Consider the following 24,166-nt stretch of genomic DNA (forward strand, 5'->3'; position numbering starts at 1 on the left):
CTTATACAATTGTGTACAGATACACCTCAGTCTGTACTGCAGTTATGCATAACTGTATATCGGATTTATGTGTATATACATATATTAGGGTGGCTCTTACATTGCATCTCTTCAATTTTTTAAATTAACTCTTTGCGGTTGGGTGGTTAGTTTACTAACCACATTTTCTATAGTCTTTAAAACATAGCTTATTGGCATCTATTGTTATTTTGCTAAAGAATTATATTTTTTCAAGTCATCGTTTATGATTTTTTGCAAAACTTTGCCGTCAGGCTGCTGTGGTTAGATAAATATATTAATTTGAAAATATTGTAAAAATAATTTTTTTTAAGAGACTTTCATGCATTCAATAAAAAAAAGCACAGAGTGTTTATTGTTCATCGAATTCAGTGTTACTTTGAAATTTCGGTTGTTTGGTCAGAAAATTTTGTCAAAGATAATCGATTTCAAAAAAAATGTATACGAAAAAAAAAATGTTTGATAGTTATTTTTAATGGTTAGTAAACTAACCACTTCACTCCACAAAAAAACCTTGGAATGGGGTGATTTTTTCATGTTTTGATTTATTTTTTCTTACTTTTAATAAGTTATTAAAGTAAAAATGCAATTGTTATATACTAAAAAGCATGGCTGCAAGAGTTAAGAAAAAAATATTTAAAAAACCTCCAAATTTATTTTACCCTACACCACCATAATGTGAAGGGTGTTATGCATTTCTGCTGATGTTTGTAGCGCCCAAAAAATTTCAGTCTAACACCAACCTAAATGTGCAACCACTAAATGTTATACGATTTTGTGCAATTTGCCAGCAGTTCAATATAAGAGCTAGCCTAATATACAAGTACGCAGTTCATAGATATTTTATGGCAAAAAAATATCTCTAAATAAATATTGTACTTGTTGCTTGCTGCTGTGTTTCATAACAATTTTTCTGTTTGCAGAAAACATGTAATAGACCAGAAAATAAAACCAAAATTAAATATTATTTAAATTTTATTAAAATAAATAAAATTTACTAAAAGGTATTTACAAAAGAAACTAGATGGTACACTTTTACAACGTAATATTGTTATACCCTACACCACCATAGTGGGGAGGGTATAATGCGTTTGTGCAGATGTTTGTAACGCCGAAAAATATTAGTCTAACACCCACCTTCTGAGTCGATTAAACGATGTCCGTCCGTCCGTCCGTCTGGCTGGCTGGTCGGCTGGCTGTCCATGTAAACCTTGTGCGCAGAGTACAGGTCGCAATTTTGAAGATATTTCGATCAAATTTGGTACATATTATTTTTTGGGCCCAATCGATCCATTAGCCCCCATACAAATGTCCTTCCGAAATTGGACTTTATCGGTCATAAATGTTTAATTTATAAATGTATCTACACAAATTCCGCTACAAATAAGTTTTATATATACAAAATTCATGTCACCAAATTTTTTTACGATCGGTCCATAATTAGTCATAGCTCCCATATAACCCCACTTCCGAAAATCACTCAAAAATATAGTATTATATGGTCGGGCTTGACCTACCATACTTTCTTACTTGTTTTTTCGTACATTAAGGGCTTGATTCAGAAACATAGGGAAATGTAAAGGTTATTCATTTCAAAAAAATGGAAAATTACACTCTAATTTTTTTAAACTTTTACACAACAAAAACTTCCGCAAAAAAAATAAAATTTTTTTCTTGTTTAAAATACAAAGAAGTTTAGATTTGAAAATTATATAAATGGCAGCAGATTTGTACATTAAATGAATTAAAATATGGAACCAATCGGTTAATGTTAACCCCTGCTGGAAATCGATTAACCAGCCATTTATCTCTTCTTAAACTTAATTTAATTTACCCACATTAAACTAAAACTTATTTAAAATGACCCTTCCTAAGCTTCCATTAAGAGAATTAAAAAAAAAAACTGAAATCTCTAAACAGCCACGAAAAAGGACATAAGTACAATAAACAGCCCTTTTCTTGTTGTGTCAGCCAGTCAGCCTGCCAAACAGCAGCAGCAGCCGCCTCATTCAATGTTTAGAGGGCTGCCTGCCTTAGCAGTGTTAGAGCAGCATCTCAACATCAGCAAATGTCAAACAAGTTGGAAGGAGAATTTATTTGATAAATGATGCAAATGTTGATGTTTTCAGTCTGCGTTTTTTGTTTATGTAATAAATTGATGTAAATGAATCTAATTATGAGCAGGGCCATTAAAAATATAAACAAATAAAAAACGAAAAAAAAAAAAATTTCGACATATTTTCATGCAAAATAATAATAATATGTATTAGAAATGTTAAATGAAGCTGTCAAAAGAACATAACAATGAAAAATTTGTGTGTAAAATTATTACATTTAGAAGTCAAATGAAAATTTCATATTTACAATTTAAAAAGTTGAGTTAAAATGCTAAATTCTGGCCGTTCACTACTTAAACAATAACGTTTAACTCATTACTTTAACACGCTGATGTCAGTAGAGTGAGGACTTACCAGAACAATTTTCAATATAACAGATAATAAATAAGACATTATACTACTACTTGTAAGTAATGCAGACGGTATTTAGTAGTCATTGAAAGGTAAGATATTGAGTAATTGCAAGTGATTATAAAGTATTTGCTGAGTTAGTTAAAAATTATAAGAAACATGATAATAACTTTACATTACTGATAATGATAATAATATGTGCTTGATAATAACAACTGCATACCATAGGCACTACTACGAAGTTGTTTAGTAATGACTGGATTCAAATGTAATCTAAAAGGCATACCAAATATTTGAATTGAATAGAAAAGAGCGTTTATTTTTCTTTAGAGTGTTACGCGGTCATATAAGCACTCCTTTGTTAAAGTTTCCATGACACTAAGGGTGGTGCTCAATTAGCAATTTTTCTAGTGTCACTGCTCCCAAGGACTTAAGTTGTTCTCCGTCATCTAGAAAACATATGGTGAACATTTGAGCAAACTCGGATAACGAGAACAGTTTTGGTCATATAAGTTGCCCATTTGCCTTAAAAATGCGGGATTTAAAATAATAATTTAATTTAATAACTCATATGTCATTTTGAAGGGTACATAGTTGTCATTTAATCTCACTAGCTATTGAACATTATATTGTAAACAACGATGTTTTTTTGCTTCGAAAATGTCGAATTTTGTATCATCGAATCGTCATATGCGGGAAGTTTTGATTTTCTTCTTTAGTTTGAATAAAAATCACGCTGAAGCACACCCATTGCTCACCAAAGCTTATGGTGATTGTGTGTCATCGGTTTCAACGTGCGAGAGATGGTTTCTTCGGTTCAGAAGTAGTGATTTTGATACATAAGACGAATATCGCCCAGGCCAGCCAAAAAAGTTTGAAGACCTATAATTGTAGGCATTACTCTATGAAGAGCTTGACAAATCATTGGGAGCTACTCAAGCTGCAATTTCAAAACGTTTGCAAGCAGCAGAATTTATCCAAAAGTAGGGGAATTGGGAATCATACGAATTGAAGCCGAAAGACCTTGGAAGACGATTTTGCATGTCTGAAATTTTCTATAAAAGAAATTTATTTTTGCATCGAATCATTACTTGCGACGATAAATGGATCCATTACGATAACCTGATGTGTTAGAGATCGTATATGAATTCCGGCCAACCAGCCGAGTCGACACCAACGCCAAATATCCATTGCGCTAAGGTAATTCTATGTATTTGGTGGGAGCAAAAGGGTTCTATCTATTATGAGCTGCTGAAATCTGGCCAGAAAATCACAGGGAACCTCTACCGAACACAAATGATTCGTTTGTAGAGAGAATTTGCCGAAAAACGACCAGAATGTGCTGCCAGACATGAAACCGTAAAATTTCATCATGAAAACGCTCGACCACATACCTGTGAAAATGTTTTTAGAATGTAGTGGTTGGGTCTTATAGTCCCGCCCTTACCCCGTCCGAATACTATTTGTTCCGATCGATGTAGAACTCTCTCTCTGGTATACGCTTCTCTTTGGAACAGAGTATTCGATATTTGCTTGATTCATTCTTGACCTCAAAAGATGAGCAGTTATTTTGCCTCAGAATCCATATGTTGCCAGAAAGATGGGAAAAGGTCACAGCTAACAATTGTTGGTTGGGAAGTTTTGCCTTATACGCCGACTACTATTTCATTCGATAGATGCAGAACGCTCTCTCTCTGTGATAAATGTGACTGACGTTTTTGTTGATACAGCGTTTCGAAACTGTGACCGCCAAACTTTCTTTATTTTTGATATATTGTTGAACAACGAAAACTAGTTGTTCTATAGTGTAATGCTCTATTCATATTGTTACGTTTTTACCTTTTAAAAACGTTGGTTTATTTCCTTTAAATAAACCGGATACTCTTGATTACAAATAAAAACAGTTTAGTAGTTTAAAATTGTAACAACTCTTTATTTATTTAAATTTACTATGTGTTTTATACAAATACACACTTATAATTCACAAATTATACAGCACACTGTCAGCCAGTTAATTTTTGTTCGCTTAACGATGCTTCAAAGTAGACTGGTTGATGTTATCACGGCCACCTTATATACTATACTACATTACCATCCAGATGTTTCCAGCACCATCTATTGATGCTTCTTGAAAGTTCTATGTCTACAATGATCAACTCAAAGCTTTTATTCAATGTTATAATGTTCCACGGCTATGTTAATAATGTCCACAGTTATGTTAACAGCTGCAACAAGACAACTCCAGAAATAGAAATGTTGAGAAACATGATGCAACTTGAAATTAGGCGTTAGAAGCCGTTTTGTTTGAATACAAATACAATTTCGTAACAATATTAATTTTAACTGTCAGCTGTTAAAATTTCTATTGTTTGGCAAAACTTTACTAATTTTGGGAGACCCTTTACAACAAATCATTCTGAGCCTTTAAAAATACTTAAATTTTGTCCTCCATAAAAAACTGAGCAACTTGTTTGAATTTATCAAATTAGTAATGGATACACAGTACTTTTGAACATGAAATTCTACCAAAAACAGTTCGAACGTATTAACTTTTCCACTGCCAGTTATGATATTTCTTACAAATTACTTATTACGTTAGTGATATCAATGGAATTAATGCTTGAGCAGAAGTTTGAATTAATAATTCCATTGTTACATTTTAATCCATTACTTGGTAATGGATGTCAATGAGGGGTATTAAATAATAGGAAAACATTTCAAGCACAATTTACTGCAGAAAGAAAATAAGAAAAAACTGATATGCTTATTAAACGTATGAGTTACAATTATTATATTCATTTTATTTTCTCGGAAATCTGCTTAACTTATGTACTTTAGAATAACAACATTTCATTATATGTCTGTTTCCTAGAATAACTGAAATTGCCAGCAAAAACTTTTGTTATCCATTAATCAACAATGAAAGGAATTCAAAACTCAGGATACAATTTTGTTCGAAACAAGCAGTGTTTTAGAATTCCTACATTTGAACAAAATTTCCAAGAAGTGATTTTGTATGTTGTGCAATGTTGAAATAATCAAAATTGAGATTACTTTCTAAAATACTTGACCAGTTAAAGCTAAAAAACCTATCAAAATGTTTTATAACAAAGTTTAAGCTCCAAAAAAAAAACTGCAGCATATGTAATAAAAAAATCTGATTTTTGCAACTTTTGGGGAGAAAAAATGTTCCAGATTTGAGAGACATATTCAAACATAACATGTAAAAATGTTGTATTCGGCTGTGCCGAATCTTATGTACCCACCATCAATATGTCTAGGAGTCTAGATCGTATATAACGTTGCATGTTGCTTACTTATATAAATATACACAGAAAAAACTATTTCTTAAACCGTTTCCTTCCGAATTGAAATATAATTTTTTCTGTGTATCGAATTGAATTGCAGTTTGTCCATTTCAACAGCAAACAAACCAACAGAAATCCACAGAAATTATTGGTGGGAAATTTCAGCCATCTAGTTCCTTCCTATGTTTTCAACAGGCAGACATACGGACGGACATAGCTAGATCGTCTTAGAATCGTATGAGCACCCACATCCTTTTTTAGGCTGGGCATAAAAATGCTTTTTTAAACAATCATTCAAATTTAACTTGAAATTATAACATTAGGTAACCAATATTTCTGCTCTTTAAATTGTCCCAACTGTTTTTAAATATTATTAAAATCTTATTGTTCATACATAGAATTTTTAAAATAAAGTTTTGTTACTTCATACAAACAATACCAGAATTTCTGAGAATTCATTAAATCTGCATACATATTTATGACACAATTTTTATGCAATTGTGTATCGTACAATACGCATTAAATTGTTCTATCTCATTGTCTAGCTTTTTTTTAATTTTAAACTCAACTTACTTTCATTAGTTTTTATGACAAAAAGTCATGTTAAATATTTAAAATGTTATTACTTTTTCAAATTATAGTGTTAGTGTCACATTTTATTTGGTATTATTTTTATGATTCAAAGTAAAACGTAAAGGATATATGTAGAAGAATTTATAAAGTATTTATTTCTTAGCAATAAGGAATTCAATAAATATTTTCCAAAAACAATTTTTCTTATAAAAAAACTAAGTTTTTCACAAAATACAGATTCTTTAAAAAGAACTTTTCCAACAAAATATTTGGTGCATGACCTAAAAATTCATGATTTTTTCAAATATTTGGCTTTTATTTTGAAACATTTGTACAATCTAAATTTATTCAAAGTCTTTACCATTGTTAGCTATGACTTTTTCTCATCTTTAAGGCTAAGAAGACCATTCTGCATAGATTGACCTTTTCCCATCTTTCTGACAACATATGGATTTCGATCCCAAAGAGCTGCTCATCTTTTTTGCCTCAACTGCAAATGGTTTGCCGTCACAAGAACTGCATGGGAACAGGTGTATTTATACCCTGCACCACCATAGTGGGGAGGGTATAATGCGTTTGTGCAGATGTTTGTAACGCCCAAAAATATTAGTCCAACACCCACCTTAAAGTGGGAGTCGATTAAACGATGTCCGTCCGTCCGTCTGGTCGGCTGGCTGTCCATGTAAACCTTGTGCGCAGAGTACAGGTCGCAATTTTGAAGATATTTCAATAAAATTTGGTACATGTTATTTTTTCGGCCCAAGGACCACGCCTATTGAAACTGGCTGAAATCGGTCCATTATTTCACCTAGCCCCCATACAAATGTCCTCTCGAAATTGGACTTTATCGGTCATAAATGTTTAATTTATAAATGTATCTATACAAATTGCGCTCCAAATAAGTTTTATATATACAAAATTCATGTCACCAAATTTTGTTACGATCGGTCCATAATTAGTCATAGCTCCCATATAGACCCGCTTCCGAAAATCACTTTAACGTGCATAAATCGCTTAAAATGTTGGTATACTCATAAAATTCAACATAGTAAACTTTCATATAGACTAATTCACTAATTTCATGGTGATCGGTCCATAATTGGTCATAGCCCCCATATAAGGCCCACTTCCGAAAATCACTCAAAAATACAAATTATTGAAATTTTAAAAGAAAAATGTTTTTACTCTTTTACTTAGTGTAGGGTATTATATGGTCGGGCTTGACTGACCATACTTTCTTACTTGTTTTTTATAAAATTTTACCTGAATTTTTTCGCTCGTTCTTTTGGGATCTGGAACTTTCTGAATTTTATACGACTTCAACCCAACTTTACCAGCAGCTTTTCAGATGGAAGTGTTCTCTGCTCTTCGAAAGAGTTGTTCGACTTCTTTTGCCCTACCAATATCTGTTAGACCTTTTTTTCTTTTAGACTTTTTTTCTTCCTGAACCAGGTTTTCTTTCAATGTTCCAGCCTTTCTTAAACTGCTTAATGGCTTTGGAAAAAGTGTGACGATGAACCTTCAGACCTTTTTCTATATTTTTGAAATTCAATATTCGCATTTTTGGAAAAGTTTTAAATATTTTTTTCATGTACTTTTTACGGTGACCATTTTGACCGAAATAACAGTTAAAAATAAATGATTTAGAATATAAAATATGTTATTTTTATACCCTTCAGCTTCGTGAGAAGGGTATATATAAGTTTGTCATTCCGTTTGTAATTTCTACATTTTTCATTTCCGACCCTATAAAGTATATATATTCTGGATCCTTATAGATAGCGGAGTCGATTAAGCCATGTCCGTCTGTCTGTCTGTCCGTCTGTCTGTCTGTCTGTCTGTTGAAATCAATTTTCTGAAGGCCCCAGATATCTCCGGGATCCAAATCTTCAACAATTCTGTCAGACATACTTTCGAGAATTTTGCTATTTAAAATCAGCAAAATCCGTCCATAAATAACGGAGATATGAGCAAAAATCCGAGACAACCTCGGAAAATTTCATCAAAAAACACAATGTATTGCATGCTTTGACAAAAAAGCAACAAAACGTATGGTTGGATGTGCAGCTTTTCGTATTTTGTTTTTTTTTGTGTTTTGTTTCTTTTGGCGTTGTTGTTGTTTTTTATACAACTAAACTTTTGTTTGGTTGTGTGTTGGTTTTTTTGACAAAAAATCAACAAATCGTATGTTTGAATGTGCATGCTTTGCGTATTTTGTTTTTCTTTTGTGTGTTTTTTCTTTTGGCGTTGTTGTTGTTTTTTATTCAATTAAACGTATGTTTGGATATGTGTTGGTTTCATTGCCTTGCGTATTTTGTTTTTGTTTTTTCTTTCTGTGTTCTGTTTCGTTTGGCGTTGTTGTTGTTTTTTGTGTTCTTGATAAATTTAGGATGCTGTACGCTGAAAGTGGGCAATGTACATACATACCTATATACATACTTATTATAAAAAATAATAATGCATCCACAACAAAGGTGAAGGGTATATAAGATTCGGCATAGCCGAATATAGCACTCTTACTTGTTAAAATCTAACAAGATTAAAAACATAATAATTTGTTTGACCAAGGATAAGTTTTTACTGACTCACTCTTGAGTAGTCGGAAGGAGCACGGTCTGGACTATAAGGTGCGTGAGGCAAAACTTTCCAACCACTTCAATCTAAATGCTTTTTAACAGGTATTGCAACTTGTGGCCCAGCGCATAGTGGTATAGAATTAAAATACAGGGAAATAAATCTGTAACTTCTAAACCCTTAGTCCGATTTGGCTGAAATTTGTTTTTGAGTCTAAGCTTTGAATTTTGACAGCATGTGTCTAAGAGGAGGTATAAGGAATTTATACTTTTTGAAAAGCTAACTTTTCATCAAACGAAGAAATAGAATCGTTTTAAAAATGTAACATACCCGAGGTGTCCTACTTTGAGGAACCTTGGTCGCGCACCTGTTGGGCTCATGCGGTCCAAGTTCATAACTTAAACTCGAAAACACTTCTACTTTGTGCATGTGAAATTTCATTGAAATCGGACTTACAATTTAGAAGTTACATATTGATATCTCTTTATTTTTGTTTGTCAATACCATTGTGCAGCGTTGTCATGATTTAATATTACGATTTCATGTCTGGCCGCATATGTTGGGCGTTTTTCCGCCTCGCTTCAAACGTATCAGTGCGTTCGGTACAGGTTCCCTGTGATGGTATGGTCAGATTTCAGCAGCTCATAATAGATAGGACTCTTTTGATCTAACCAAATACAGAGCATTACTATGGCGCCATGGATATTTGCTTTGGTGTCGATTCGGCTGTTTTGCCGGGCTTCATAAACGTTCTCTTACGCTTCGGGTTCGTAAAGGATACAATTTTCATCGCAAATAATGATCGTTGCAAAAATGATTTTTAGCAATCAAGCATTATTTCGGACATACAAAATCATCTTTCAAGATCTCTCGGCTTCAATTCGTATGGTAACCAATTTCCCTGTTTTTAGACGAATCCTGTTGCTCGCAAACGTTTTGACATTGCTGCTTGAGTAGCTTCCGATGATTTGGCAAGCTTTTGTTGAGTTTTACAACAATTTTCATGAAGTAATGCCACCAATTCGTGGTCTTTAAACTTTTTTGACACTCCTTTGTCTTTCGTATCAAAATCAGCACTTCTGAACCACTCAAACCATATCTCGCACATTAAAACCGATGGATCACATTCACCATAAGCTTTGGTGAGCAATCGCAAGCCTCAGCTGCACTTTTTTTGTCAACTTAAAGAAGTAAAGCAAAACTTCCTACACATGACGCTTTGTGCGTTAAAAATTATACATTTTCGTAGCAAAAAAAAACTTTTGTTTACACTGTAATGTTCAATAACTACACACAGATAAAATTACTGTAACCATTTCAATATTTTTATATTTATACCATTCACCTTCGTGAGAAGGGTATAAGTTTGTAATTCCGTTTGTAATTTCTACATTTTTCATTTCCGACCCTATAAAGTATATATATTATAGATCCTTATAGATAGCGGAGTCGATTAAGCCATGTCCGTCTGTCTGTTGAAATCAATTTTCTGAAGACCCCAGATATCTTCGGGATCCAAATCTTCAATAATTCTGTCAGACATGCTTTCGAGAAGTTTGCTATTTAAAATCTGCAAAATCGGTCCATAAATAACGGAGATATGAGCAAAAAACCGGGACAACCTCGATTTTTGACCCATTTTTGATCTATATCTGGATTACTAAGTCATTAATATAGACAATATGGATATCTAATGATAGATATTTCAAAGTCCATTGCAACGATGTAGATAAGGCTATAGTAAGTTGGATCTACAATGTGTCAAAATCGGGAAAAATATTTTTTTACCCGAATTTTTTTTTCATCCAAAAATTTTTTTTGTCATAAATTTTTTTTCCAAAAAAATTTAAAAAAATAATTTGTAAAAAATTTGGAAAAAACATTTTTTAAAAAAAATTAAAAAATTTTGAAAAACAATTAAAAAAAAATTTAAATTTTGTTTACCTAAAATATTTAAAAAAATTATTTTAAAGTATAATTTGGTGAAGGGTACATAAGATTCGGCACAGCCGAATATGGCTCTCTTACTTGTTAACTAACCATTTACATGATATGATAAGGAGTGAGATCGAAAAATTCTTAACACACGTTTTTCATTACATTTTTTAACCCAAGTATTATTTGAATTTTTTTTTGATCAAGTTACCTTTGAAAAACATGTCAGTTATTATGTGTAATGTCAATTATATTAATTTTTTTGTTAATCTGATTAAAATGAGTGACCAGAAAAAAGTGCGTACTGAAATTATTAAATATTTTCAACAAAACCCAACTTGGTCTTACAAAAAGTTGGCCAAGCATACAAAGGTCTGCCGTCAAACTGTTTCCAATGTTATTAAACAGTACCGGGAGAACTTGTCAGTTGATAGAAAACCTGGTTCAGGTAGAAGGAATGGTCCACATGATGTTTCTAAAGCCAAAAAAATAGAACGCATTTTCAAAAGAGCTCCCAACACATCCGGTAGGAAAGCAGCCCGGTTAGCTCAGTGCTCGGACTATTTGGTACGAAAAGTTAAAGCTAATGCAGGTTTAAAAACATACAAGGCTCAAAAAGTTCCTGACAGGAACGCTACTAAAAATTTAGAGGCCAAAAACAGAGCACGGAAATTGAAGTCAAGTTTTATAAAAAAATATTCTTGCTGCATAATGGATGACGAAACGTATGTTCTGGCAGATTTTTCGCAACTTCCAGGTCAAAAATTTTATGTTGCTGATGCTCGAGGGAATGTTGAAGAAAAGTTTAGGACCCAAAAGCAGACAAAATTTCCCAGAAAGTTGTTGGTATGGCAAGCAATATGCAGTTGCGGCAAAAGAAGCCACTCATTTGTTACAACGGGCTCTATAAATACCGAAATTTACATCAAGGAATGTTTACAAAAAAGGCTGCTTCCATTCATAAGACTTCATAATGTGTCCACTTATTTTTGGCCTGACTTGGCATCCTGTCACTATGGCAAACAAGCCCTTGAGTGGTACAAGAACAATAATGTGGTATTTGTACCAAGAGAGGCAAATCCTCCAAACTGCCCGGAGCTAAGGCCAGTGGAGAGATATTGGGCTCTTGTTAAAAGAGAATTGAAGAGTACAAAAAAGGTGTCCAAAAGTGTGGTAGATTTTAAACGGAGATGGACTACATGTTCGAGCAAAGTGACAGAAAGCACTATAAAAACGTTAATGGAAGGGTTTCCGAAAAAGGTTCAAAATTTCATCACTAGTGATTAAAACTATAAAAATAATTTTTTTTGTAAATTGTAATAATAATTTCAATCAAATAAAAAAAAAATTAAAGCTGTAAGTTTAGTGGTTTCTTTTTTATAAACATATATGTATGTTAAGAATTTTTCGATCTCACTCCTTATTTACAATATATGACGTATCTTTTGAACGCGGTTTATGTTTTTAATAACTTATACGTCATTTTGAAGGGTACATATCTGTCATTTATTCTCACTTACACGCAGAGAAAAAATATAATTGGACATGGTTACTGTAACCATTTAAATAGTGTTACAAGATTTTTAATAATATTATAGTCACAGTAACCATTTACATGATTGTGGTAACCATAATATGGTTAATTTAAGATTCACATGATTGTATCAACCATATATATGGTTACAGTAAACAAATATATGTTTGTGACAACCATTCATATGATGAAGGACTTATCATATTATGTTACTCTCGGCTTAAGGCTTATCATAATCTGAGAACAACATATTATGATAAAATTATTCATCATAAATATGGTTGCCACAAACATATATTTGTTTACTGTAACCATATATATGGTTGATACAATCATGTGAATCAAAAATTAACCATATTATGGTTACCACAATCATGTAAATGGTTACTGTGACTATAATATTATTAAAAATCTTGTAACACTATTTAAATGGTTACAGTAACCATGCCCAATTATATTTTTTCTCTCCGTGTAAGTGAGAATAAATGACAGATATGTATGTACCCTTCAAAATGACGTATAAGTTATTAAAAACATAAACCGCGTTCAAAAGATACGTCATATATTGTTAGTTCGCATTTTTAAGTCACACAACCAATACAAAAAAAATAAATAAAAATTGTTTGCCAGAAGAAAGTATTAATTAAAAATAAAAAACATTTTTTATACAAATTTTCTATTTAAATAAAAAGAAATCATAATAAATCCTTTTTTTAATTAAAAAATTCTTATATAAAGCTTTAGCCTCTAAAAATGCTTGATTAGCTTCTGTATAAAAATTTATTCAAAAAAGTTTTACTAAAACATATTTTTACTTCTTTCACAAAAAAAAAAAACGGTTTTTCACCAAAATGTATTTTGAGATTTATGCCTAAAATCAAATTTTTCAGAAAATAATAATTGAAAAAAAGTTTTCAACTATTTTTTTAACATACTATGGTAACAATATATGTACCTCCCCCTTTTAACATTAAACACTTCATCAAAGAGTTAAATTGCTGTAAATTCTATTCCACATACATATACATATGTAGGTACCTATGAACTTCAAAAATAATTTAAGCTTTATTATTGAAATTTTATGTAAATAATTTTCACATGAAATAATTTCCCAAAAACATACAGAGCAAAACAAACATACCTTTTTTGGGGGGAAAGCAGGCAGAAATATCAAAACACTTTGCTGCAAACTTCGTTTAACAGGAAACAAAACAGTAATTCACACAATAACAGAAACGATTTTAAGGATATTTTTCTCTCTGAAGTCGTTGTTGTAACTGCATATTAAATTGTTTCATATCATAAAACTCGTAATGTAATTTAAAATATTTTATGGCATTTAGTAGACAAAAAACAAGTATGTAAAAAAAAAAATAACGTAACAACAGTGTATAAAAAAATGTTCGTATACTTTGTTATTAAAAAAAATATATATTTGATTTTATCACACAGTTGAATTAAAATTTTCTTTAATGTATTTTCTTTGCTTTGTTTTTTTGTTCGCAGGATAAACTTTGAGGAAGGCAACCAAAAAAACACTAATTCCGTTTAGATCTTTTTGATTTTTTTTTGTTTTACTTTTTAGGTAATTTAAGCATTTTATGCTTTAATAATATTGCCTTTATTTTATTTTATTTTTAATTTTACTGTTTTTTTAAATAGTAGTATTTTATTACACAATTAACTTTTTAACTTTTATTTTTCCAAAAAATCGCAACTTTTTTGTTTCTTCTTTTATTAAGGAATTCTTTTGAATTTGTTTTCGTTTTATTATTTTTTACACTTAGATGAACACTTTCGGCGAATTTTTGTGTTGTTAAGGAATGTATTATAATTTTTGAGGGATATTGCACAATGGGTTAAACGCGTGAAATTTAAATGAAATAAATATATATGTGTTTTTGAATTTAAATATATTTTTTATTAAATTTATTTGTATTAAGGTCAAAGGTTGAATTGAATACGGACATAATTAGCTAGTTGAAGATTTTGTTAAGGAGCCAAAAATATATTTATATAAGATTTTCATTGTGGTTTTTAATTAAGGATTAATATTGAATACACATATATTTTTCAATAAATTTCTTATGTTAACTCCCACTGTGCACTATAAGTAATTTGTTTTTTTTCTTTTTTTTTTTTTTGATATTTTGTTTTTGGAGTAGTTGTTGCTTGTTATGTTCAGCTTTAACATTGTTAAAGAACTGATTTCAATTAATTATTGTAAAAGCTTTACACTTTTCAAAATATTTTAGTTAAAAACCAAGTAATTTTCCTTAAGAACTTTTACAAAATTAAATCACAAATAACACTATACAACAAAATAAATTTTTTTCCAAAATTACAAGGTCCGACCAATAAATTTTGATAGAGGTGACAAAAAAAAATACACGCGTATCGACATTTTGAAAGTTTACATTTGAATTTCATTTGAGGGGGGGGGTTAAAGTTTCCCAACTCTGGGACATTCTTATTGTTAATCTTCATAAGAAACCATATGATCCTTACATTTTGGGTATAAAATGTATTCAGCAAAGTTATGTAAAATGTTACGGAGAATATTTTTGTAGAATATATTAACCCTCTACATCCTCAAGACATGGGTCTTTTTTGTCCTTCTTTTAAAAAAGGTGCAAAAACCACCATTAAAACAGAGATTTAAGGGGTTAAACTGTTCTGCAAAAAAATTATACGTGAAATTTTACTATAAGTCCCTGAATACATCAAAACGGAAAATTCAACAAGAAAGTCAGAAATAAGACATAACAAAAGAGAGCTTACGGTTAATTTCGTATTTATTAAGAAGTAAAATCGTTTGCTTTAATTATTCTTTTTATTAAGCAGATCTACTATTTCTTATTTGAGACTTTTTGTGTTTTTCTATCATAAATTAAATAAGGAAAATCTTTAGAATCTTTGTTCAAGGATAATTTTTTACTTCAATATCCTGTGTTCAATATAAAACAAATTTTTAGGAAAATATATAGAATCAAGGTTGCATTACCTTTACTATGAAAACAATATTGAACAAATTCGATAAGCAGTTAAAATGTTATATACATATACAAATATGGACATGGTAAAGCTTATAATTGGCTGAGACAAAAGTCAAAACCCACATCAACTTCGATGTCACATACGCACAGTGGCGCCATTTGAGCTTTTTCGTTGCAAAAATCATAACTTTTGAACCAAATGAGATAATCAAAAAATTTAAAAGGCATATGATACATAATTGATCAACATATGAAATGAGTAGGTGCCTTCTTTTGGGTTAGCAAAGTAAAATTAAATATTTTTTATTTAAAAATTATTGTTTTTATGATTTAAAGTTATTCTGGAAAAGATTTAAGTTTATTTTTAAGTTTATATTTATATTTATTTATTAATTTTTGTAAAATATTGCTCACAATCCGTAAAAGAAGATAGATACACCTTCTTGGGTTTTCACGGTTATCTATATATGTATATAAAAGAGTAACGTTACTGACTGACTGAATGACTGACTGATTCATCATCGCACAGCCCAAACGGCTGAAGCTAGAATCACGAAATTTTAACTGTGGGTTCCTCCCTCCCCAAAACGATCCGATAAGAAGGGATTTTTGGAAATTCGAACGTTTAGGGGGTAAAAAAGGGTAAAAACGGGTAAATTCGGCAACCTTATATCTTCAAAACTAATAAAGATACAAAAAAACTTAAAATAGCATGTTACTCCATTTAAAAAATAAGCTGACAGGTGTTTCGTACTTTTTGGATATTCGAAACTTTTAGGAGAGAAAACGGGTAAAAACTGAATTTTGGTACTTTTTTTGCACCCTATGTATCTTTTAAACCAATAAACATAGAAACAAATTTTGAATCGTATTCTTTAATTAACAAAAAATAAAAAATATAAGTTTGGTACTTTTTGGAAATTCGAACCCTTAAGGGATAAAAATGGTGTTTATTTTTGGTACTTTTTCATAAAATATGTTTTTCTATAATTTGACATAGACATACGAATATTTTATTATGAGCTCCCACCACGATACAGAAATTTATTTGAATTAAATTTTACCAAAGCAATGGGGATAAAAAAGGTACTAAAAAGGGAATAAAATCGGGAAAATACATTTTATTGAAATTATTAAGCCAATTTTGATAATTTTTTAACATTGGTTCCTGGATTCGTACAAAAATTAACTAACAGAGTGTTATTTGGAACTCGAGTGCCAAGGTGTATATTGGGCCAAATCCGGGTAAACAGTTTGGTACTTTTTTTAAAACATATTTTTTCTTGGGCACATTAACACAGATTTTAATCGTTTGAGACATGTCTGTAGCATAAACAATTTTAGCAAAATGGAATATTTTTAAAGTTCGAACTCGATTGTTTCAAGGAAGAAAAGGGAAATTGGTACTTTTTTTAATATTTTAAATTATTTCACTTATCGACATTGAAGTTAGCTGATATGTATCTGAGTGAAGTTTGTTTTAGGAATAGGGTACAATATTTAGGTACCAAAATGTGAGAACTGAACTATAGGAACTTTTTTATTCATCTAATTGTACTTTTTGAATTTTCTATAACAATGAACTTAGAAACATGATATTTAGCATATATGGTCCCAAGTGAGTGAGAATTCTAGAGATAGACTTTTTGGTACTTTTTCTTTATTCGACCTTTTGTAATTTCTTCACCAATTAACCTAAAACCATGAAATTAAGCTTATATGGGAGTGAGTGGGATACCACAAGTGGGGGCTTTTTGGTACTTTTTATATATTCTAATGGTACTTTTTGAATTTTCTGCAATAATGAAATTAGGCGTCTATGGTCCCAAGTGAGTGAAAATTCAAGGCCATACTTCTTGGTACTTTTTCTTTGTTCTCATAGGTACTTTTTTGAATTTACTATAATAACGGACCTAGAGTTTCCAAAAAACCGAAGAATTTCAAAACCGTGGTTTCGCTTTTTTCGGTTTTGTGATAATTGTGAAATATTAATTGTTATAGAAACAAAATTAGTTGATAATATAGGAAAGGCTATACAAATTTAAAATTCAAACTTGACGGGTTATGGTTTAGTGAGTACGAATTCAAATGTGATAATCAATGGTAATATTTGTTTATTGCAATGGTACTTTTTGAATATTTTATAATAATAAACCTAAAAGTTTCAAATTAGGCACACATGATTCTGAATGAATTTGAATTCACAAAAGGTGAGAAAGGGTCACCTTTTGTGAAGGGAGACTTAATAGTACTATTTCACTCTTCTAATTGGGGTGGCGAAGCGCACCGGGTCAGCTAGTATGTCATAAATTGCCCAAAAATGCATGCAACATATTTTTGGAACCATGTCTTTACCTCTAGCAAAAATGGGACAAGACCGGGCAACTAGACATTTTAGCATTAGGTAAAGGAATAGTAAAGAAGTTATTTTGAAAATATGATAAATATAGACATTAAATTTTTTATTTTCCATCAAAGTTGAGAAATATTAAGGGTATTCATTTCAATAAATATGGGAAATTACACTCTGATTTTTTTACACTTGGTTATAGTTTGTGAAAAATACAACTTTTTGTGAAATATTTTTCTTGTGTTTGTTGTGTAAAAGTGTACAAAAATCAGAGTGTAATTTTCCATATTTTGGAAATGATAGTTGGTAAATATCGATTTACTTGAACAAGCACAAAGCAAACAGTACATTTTTTTCTATTCTGTTCTTAATAAATATATCTATCAATAAAATAGAAAAAGAATGATGATCTGTTATCTAGTTTTCGAGATACTATATCTGAAAGCGAACCAAATTATCTAATTTTGGGCTATATCTTCATCCCAAAAACCGATTGTAATAGTAGTAGCATATTTGTAATCGTTGGACAATTTCCTGTAAAATAAGTTTATTCAAAATTTTTTAGGGCACATGAAATTTTTGAACCTCACTTGTTCTTCGGGCGCCACCGTGATATGGTCATAGCCGAGATATCATATCTGTGCTTTATTCTCTCTTAGTTACTGAAACAACAAAGGACACTCAATATTTGACACGAACCGGATGATATACTATTTTTTTAGAAGAAATTTATTGGCATTCTTAAAGGATATTAAAGGACATTTTTAAAATCTTTTGATCCTTACAGGATAAAATAAAGATAATACAAAATATTTTAAAACTCTTCTTGTTCTTTCGACATCAAATTTGTTATTGTTGGATCAGCAGGAGTATTTTTAAATATTTTTGGAAAAATGTACTTCTTTGAAACTTTGAAGTCCTTTAAAAAGGACAGAGAATCACGAAATGAAAAACTGAAACGCAGCTTTTCTCCATTTAATTTATTGTTTTTTGTGGCTAACGAATTTTTTCTCTGATTGTAGTACGGTGTAATAAATAATTAAAATTTTAAGATGAATAGGATGTTGCTGATTTAGTCAGTGTAGGGTATTATATGGCCGAATATACTTTCTTACTTGTTTTTGTTTACATACAGTGACTTACAATACAATAGAATCACTACATATGAATTCGATTAAAGCGGTAAAACTACAAAATTTGATTTCAAAATTTAAAATTGTTCATTATATATTAATGCTCATAATGTAAACAATAGAAAAAAATAAAATCTAAAAAATAACACATTCTTATGTTAAAAACGATGTCAAATCGAAAAGACTAAATAAAATATGCGACATTCATATATAATCAATCAGTTTTAAAATGATTAAAAATAAAAAATCATCATAAGAATTCGTTGTTTTCTTAATATTTTGTTGCATATCAATTATTTCTAATAACAGCATCAAATCTTTTGGGGATTGAATTTAACAAAGTTTCGCATGTAGATCGGGAAATTGCATAACATATTTCCTGAATTTTCTGACAAAGTTCTTCCTTGTTTTTCAATTTTTCAGGTCCGAGTTTGTCTTTTACTATTTTCCATAGGATTTAAGTCTGGTTATTGAGACGGCCATTCCATAACATGAATTTTGTTATATAAAAACCATTTTTTGGCAAGACCTGACGTGTGCTTTGGGTCATTATCTTGCTGGAAGAGCCATTTTAAAGGCATATTCCATTCTGCATGTGGCTTTATAACATTCTCCAAAATATTTACATACAAGTGCTTATCCATATTTTCTTTAATCCAATAAATTGGACCAACGTAATACCAAGAAAAGCATCCCCATATAATAATATTTCCCCAACCATGTTTAAACGTTTTTGGTTTTTCATATTTTTTGGACGTCTAACCCATGTCTTATCATCACTACCAATTAAATTAATGGTCGTTTCGTCCGTCCACATTTTGCCACTTTTTTATATTTTCTGGCCCACACCAATCCTTATGATTGCTCCTGGTTTTAAATGAAATATTGGTAGTGATTCTATTGTAATGTCCGTCACTGTATATTATAAACATTTTAAATCAATTCCAAAACAATTTCAATTTAAAAACGGCCTAATGAAGTGATTCCTCCATATTGCCTACAATCTACACTAATTCCTACAATAAAGTTTATCTGAGATGAAAATATGTACTTAACACATTGTTTCGAGGTTTTTGTTTACAAAGTAAATATTCATTAAAATCCGACTTGGCACATTTTCACACTAAGCTAACGATATATCGCTCCTTTGCTGCAACGTCGTCATAACTTAAAAAATTAAATTTTTCAGTAGACCGTTTCTTATTTTTTTAAACCGATATATTTTTTTTTAGAATTTTTTTAAGAAAATAACACAAAGGGCCAATTTGGTCAAAACATTTTTTTTAATTATGACGTTGTTGCTGAAACTGAAAAATTTTGTGATATTTTTGGCACAATTTAAATTAAATATTTAAATTTTTCAGAATTAATTCTTAAAGCTTATTTTTGCATTTTCAATGCTATTGTTCGTTTTTTCAAAAATTTTTGGAATATATATTTGATTATCATTAAAACACTTATTATTTATAATTATTTTTTTATAATTTTGCATGTATGTATATTATATTGTTTGTTGTTGTTGTAAAATTTTAGCAAATTTGTTGATTTATTTATTTTTATATTAATTAAAATTTTCAACTTTTTTGAAATTTTAGTTTTTTTTTTAATTTTATAAAAACTTTTTGAGTTTTAGTTATTTCATGAATTATTTTCTTTTATATTGTGTAGTAAATCTTTATTGCATATTTCATAAATTTCTTTGCTTTTCAGCTTCCATTTGTTAAGTAGAAAAACTTGAGTGAATTTTTATTTTCAAAACTTTTCCTCTTTGCTGTAGAATGTACGAGTTGTATGTATATTAATCATATTTTTCACTATATTTATTTTTTCATTTTGTTGGCAAAAGTAATCCATTTTTTAATTTCCTTAGTAACATCAGTTTTCACTTTTTTTTAAAGAAAATTTATTCTTTTGATAAAAGAATTCAAAGCCAGCTATTGCAATTTAATATTGACATTTTTTGTCGCATAAAATTTATAAAAAAAAAATTTTGTTGATTTAATTAAACACTTTGTTGAATTTTGTTTTGTATTTTAACACATTTTTTTTCTCAAATTTTCTTAATATTTTTTTTTCTTCACAACAAGTGTGTACTCTATTCAATTCACATTATTTTTCTTCTTATATTTTTGCAATTGAATCGAGTATATTTTTTCGCATTACTTTATTTGGTATCAAGTGGCAAAAAGTTTGGACAAACCAACCAACAGACACAATATTGAAGAACAAAAAAAAAAACACAACACTAATAGAGTTGTAGATAGAATAATAATATTAATTACGCGTACCTGTTATGCGGCGAGTGTGTTGTGACACCTGCAAACTCCGAATTACAACTGATGTTTGTAGTATTGGTTTTACTGTCATTGGCAGTGAGTGTGCACGACGCAGCAGTCATAGCAACAGCAGCAGCATCATTAACATCAACAGCTTCTTTTGTTGTTTGTTGATCCATCATCATCACACTGACTTCTTTAAGAGCAGCAGTAGCTGTAGCTGCTGCTGCTGTGGTAGCAGCATCAGCAGAAGTAGTTGTCGCTGCAACAGCATCATCCACATTATTATCATCATTAGTTTTTGTTGTAGCTGTTTGAGTGGAAACTAGTTTTTCCTCAACAGCAGTATCCACAATTTTTGTTTCCTCCACATGTTGCTGTGGTTTCTCAGCCTCCAATGTAAGCGAATCACTTGTTTCGGCATCATGTTGCAGCGTGGCTATGGCCTTAGAGATTTCTTTAATTTCTTGTAAAATATCTGGGTTTTCCAATAAAGGTTTTTCTATAGTAGTCTGCTCAATATTTTCCAAATTGTTGCTAGACTCTTTTATCAATTCCTCTTTAATTTGTTGTACTTCAGCTTGTTCTTCTTCTTTCGGTTTTGTTGCGGCAACATTTGTGGATTTTATTGCTGCTGAGCATGTCACAGTTGCTGCCTCTTTCTCCGTTTCCGTCTTCGTCATCGTTTTAGTCTCTGTTTCCGTTGCTTTTGTTTTGTTTATTTTTATTACTGTCGTCGTTATTCCGGTTTCTCTTGTTGATGTTGATATTCTTGTTGTTGTGCTCTCTGGTTTTTCTTGGCTGTAAATGATTTTTGTTTTTATTTCTTGTTTTGTTTTGCTCGCTCTTTCGCGGCTTAGACAACTACTACTGCTGGTTTTACGTTTGCTGACACGTGTTGGCTGGCCAGCCATGCCGATGTGGAGCGTGGGTGGCTTGAGGGTCTGTGGTGAGTGCTGCTGTTGTTGTGTATTGATATATGAGTCGTGTTGTTGCCACTCTAATTGGCAACATGTATCACAACTCAAAGTTGAGGTGGGTATTTTATGATGCGTTTGGTCACGACCTCCAGCACTGCCACCACCATAGTTATTTGAATTGGAGGAGGAGGGTGAACGTCTTTGGCTACGATGTTTTTTGGTTGCGGACGAGGATGTTGATGCTGTATTAGCTGTTGATGTTTTGCTGGTTATAACGGTAGTGGTGGGTTTTTCATCTTCATGTTGCTGCTGTTGATTTCTCAATCGGTTTTCTCTTCTCTCTTCCTCGTGCAAATAATCACGTTTATGTTTGCTAATACGTTTCGTTTCTCTTTTATCGCCTTTGTATGCTTTATCGTTGTCTTTCGTAATAAAATTAACCTCGTCGTTGTTGTTGTTTGTTGTTTCCAATTCGTTTTTGCTGGCAAATTCGTTGATTTCCTGTTTTTTCTTGGTGTGTTTGTTAACCTTGAGCTCCAAGGCAGGGTCTCCAGCCACAGTCACAGCCACACCATCAACAGTAACAACAACTTCGTTGCTGTTAGCACTAGTCGAGCTGGTGGGGTTGGCTGTAGTAACACCAACACTACATGCTGTAGTTGTAGCCGAGATAATTGTAGCAATTCCCATTGAATTGCCACTGCTGTCTGCCAGTTGTTGCTGGGTTTCGTTAACATCGTTTTCTGTTTGGATATTTGTAAAAACTTCATTATCCTGGCATTGTAACTGCTTATCTTTATCTTTATTGTTGCTATTGCTGTTACTGTTGATATTTTTCTTTTTCACTTCATTTTTATTCATTTGTTGCTCCTGCTGCAATGGCTCATTTGTTTTATGACAGTCTGCTGGTGGCGGCTGTTGTTGCTGCTGCTGCTGCTCATTTTCTGGTTGGCCTTCAACCTCAAGGTTTCTTTGCTCTTGCTGTTGGCCCTCATCATTTGTATCCTGTGTTGGAAAAGAGCAACAAACACAAACAAATAAATAAATTTCCTTAATTTGTGTAGGAGAAAAAAAAGTTATAAAATATTTAATTTTTGTCCTGCTTAATGTTGTTAGTGATTCTTAAAGAAAGTTCCTGTTAAAGCAGCAGGTGTGTTTTCTTTAAAGATTTATGCAGAACTTTGAAGGAGGAAAAGTTTCGTAGAGTCGAGTTATTAATTAAAGTGTAGAGGTATGAGTTTGAAAGTGTACAAGCTTGAATGGACCTTAATTGTGAATGTCTGAAAGGGGAATTTATGGAAAACAAATATGTTGGAGTGTGTGAAATTTCTGTGGAATTAAACAAATTAAATTCAAGGTTAATAATATGTTGATGCATGTTGCCATGCTTTTGAAATTCGAAACAAAAGAAACATTTTAAAATATTGTAGACTATTTTGAGTAACCTTGAAAATTGAATCCTTACAATTGCTTAAAATGAACATATTGGTACAATTTTTACAATATTAAATCAGTGCTTCCTACAGTACGGAAGCAAATTTTTTGTATATTTATTAGTCATAAGGACTGATAACGAAAGAATTTTAGCACACGTTTTTCATTAAAACTTTTAACCCAAGTATTATTTTATTCTTGATCCAGTTACCTTTGTAAAGTATGTCAGTTATTAAGTTTAATGTCAATTATGTTCATTTGTTGTAAATCTGATTAAAATGAGTGACGAGAAAAAAAGAGCGTACTAAAATAATTAAATATTTTCAACAAAACCCAACTTGGTTTTACAAAAAGTTGGCCAAACAATTTCAAAAGAGCTCCCAACAAATCCGATAGGAAAGCAGTTCGGTTAGCTCAGTACAGCAATATTTTGCACAAAAAGTTAAAGCCAATGCTGGTTTAAAAACATACAAAGCTCAAAAAGTTAATGACAGGAACTCTGCTAAAAATTTAGAGACCAAAGACAGAGCACGGAAATTGAAGTCAAATTTTATAAAAAAAAATATACCTGCTGCATGCATAATGGATGAAGAAACCTATGTTTTGGAAAATTTTTCGCAGCTTCTGGGTCAATATTTTTATGTTGC

At 31.1% G+C, this 24,166-nt stretch overlaps 1 protein-coding gene across 1 annotated transcript in view; it reads right to left on the minus strand.

Annotated features, from left to right (window-relative positions):
* Window positions 1–24,166, minus strand: part of LOC135955357 (uncharacterized) — a 250,127-nt gene that overhangs the window by 217,118 nt on the left and 8,843 nt on the right. Inside the window, exon 2 of the mRNA XM_065505710.1 lies at window positions 21,178–23,090. Coding sequence (XP_065361782.1) covers window positions 21,178–23,090 — 1,913 coding nt within the window. The remainder of the gene's footprint in view (window positions 1–21,177; window positions 23,091–24,166) is intronic.

The sequence above is a fragment of the Calliphora vicina genome, chromosome 3, assembly GCF_958450345.1.
Source record: "Calliphora vicina chromosome 3, idCalVici1.1, whole genome shotgun sequence".
Taxonomy (NCBI): Eukaryota; Metazoa; Arthropoda; class Insecta; order Diptera; family Calliphoridae; genus Calliphora; species Calliphora vicina.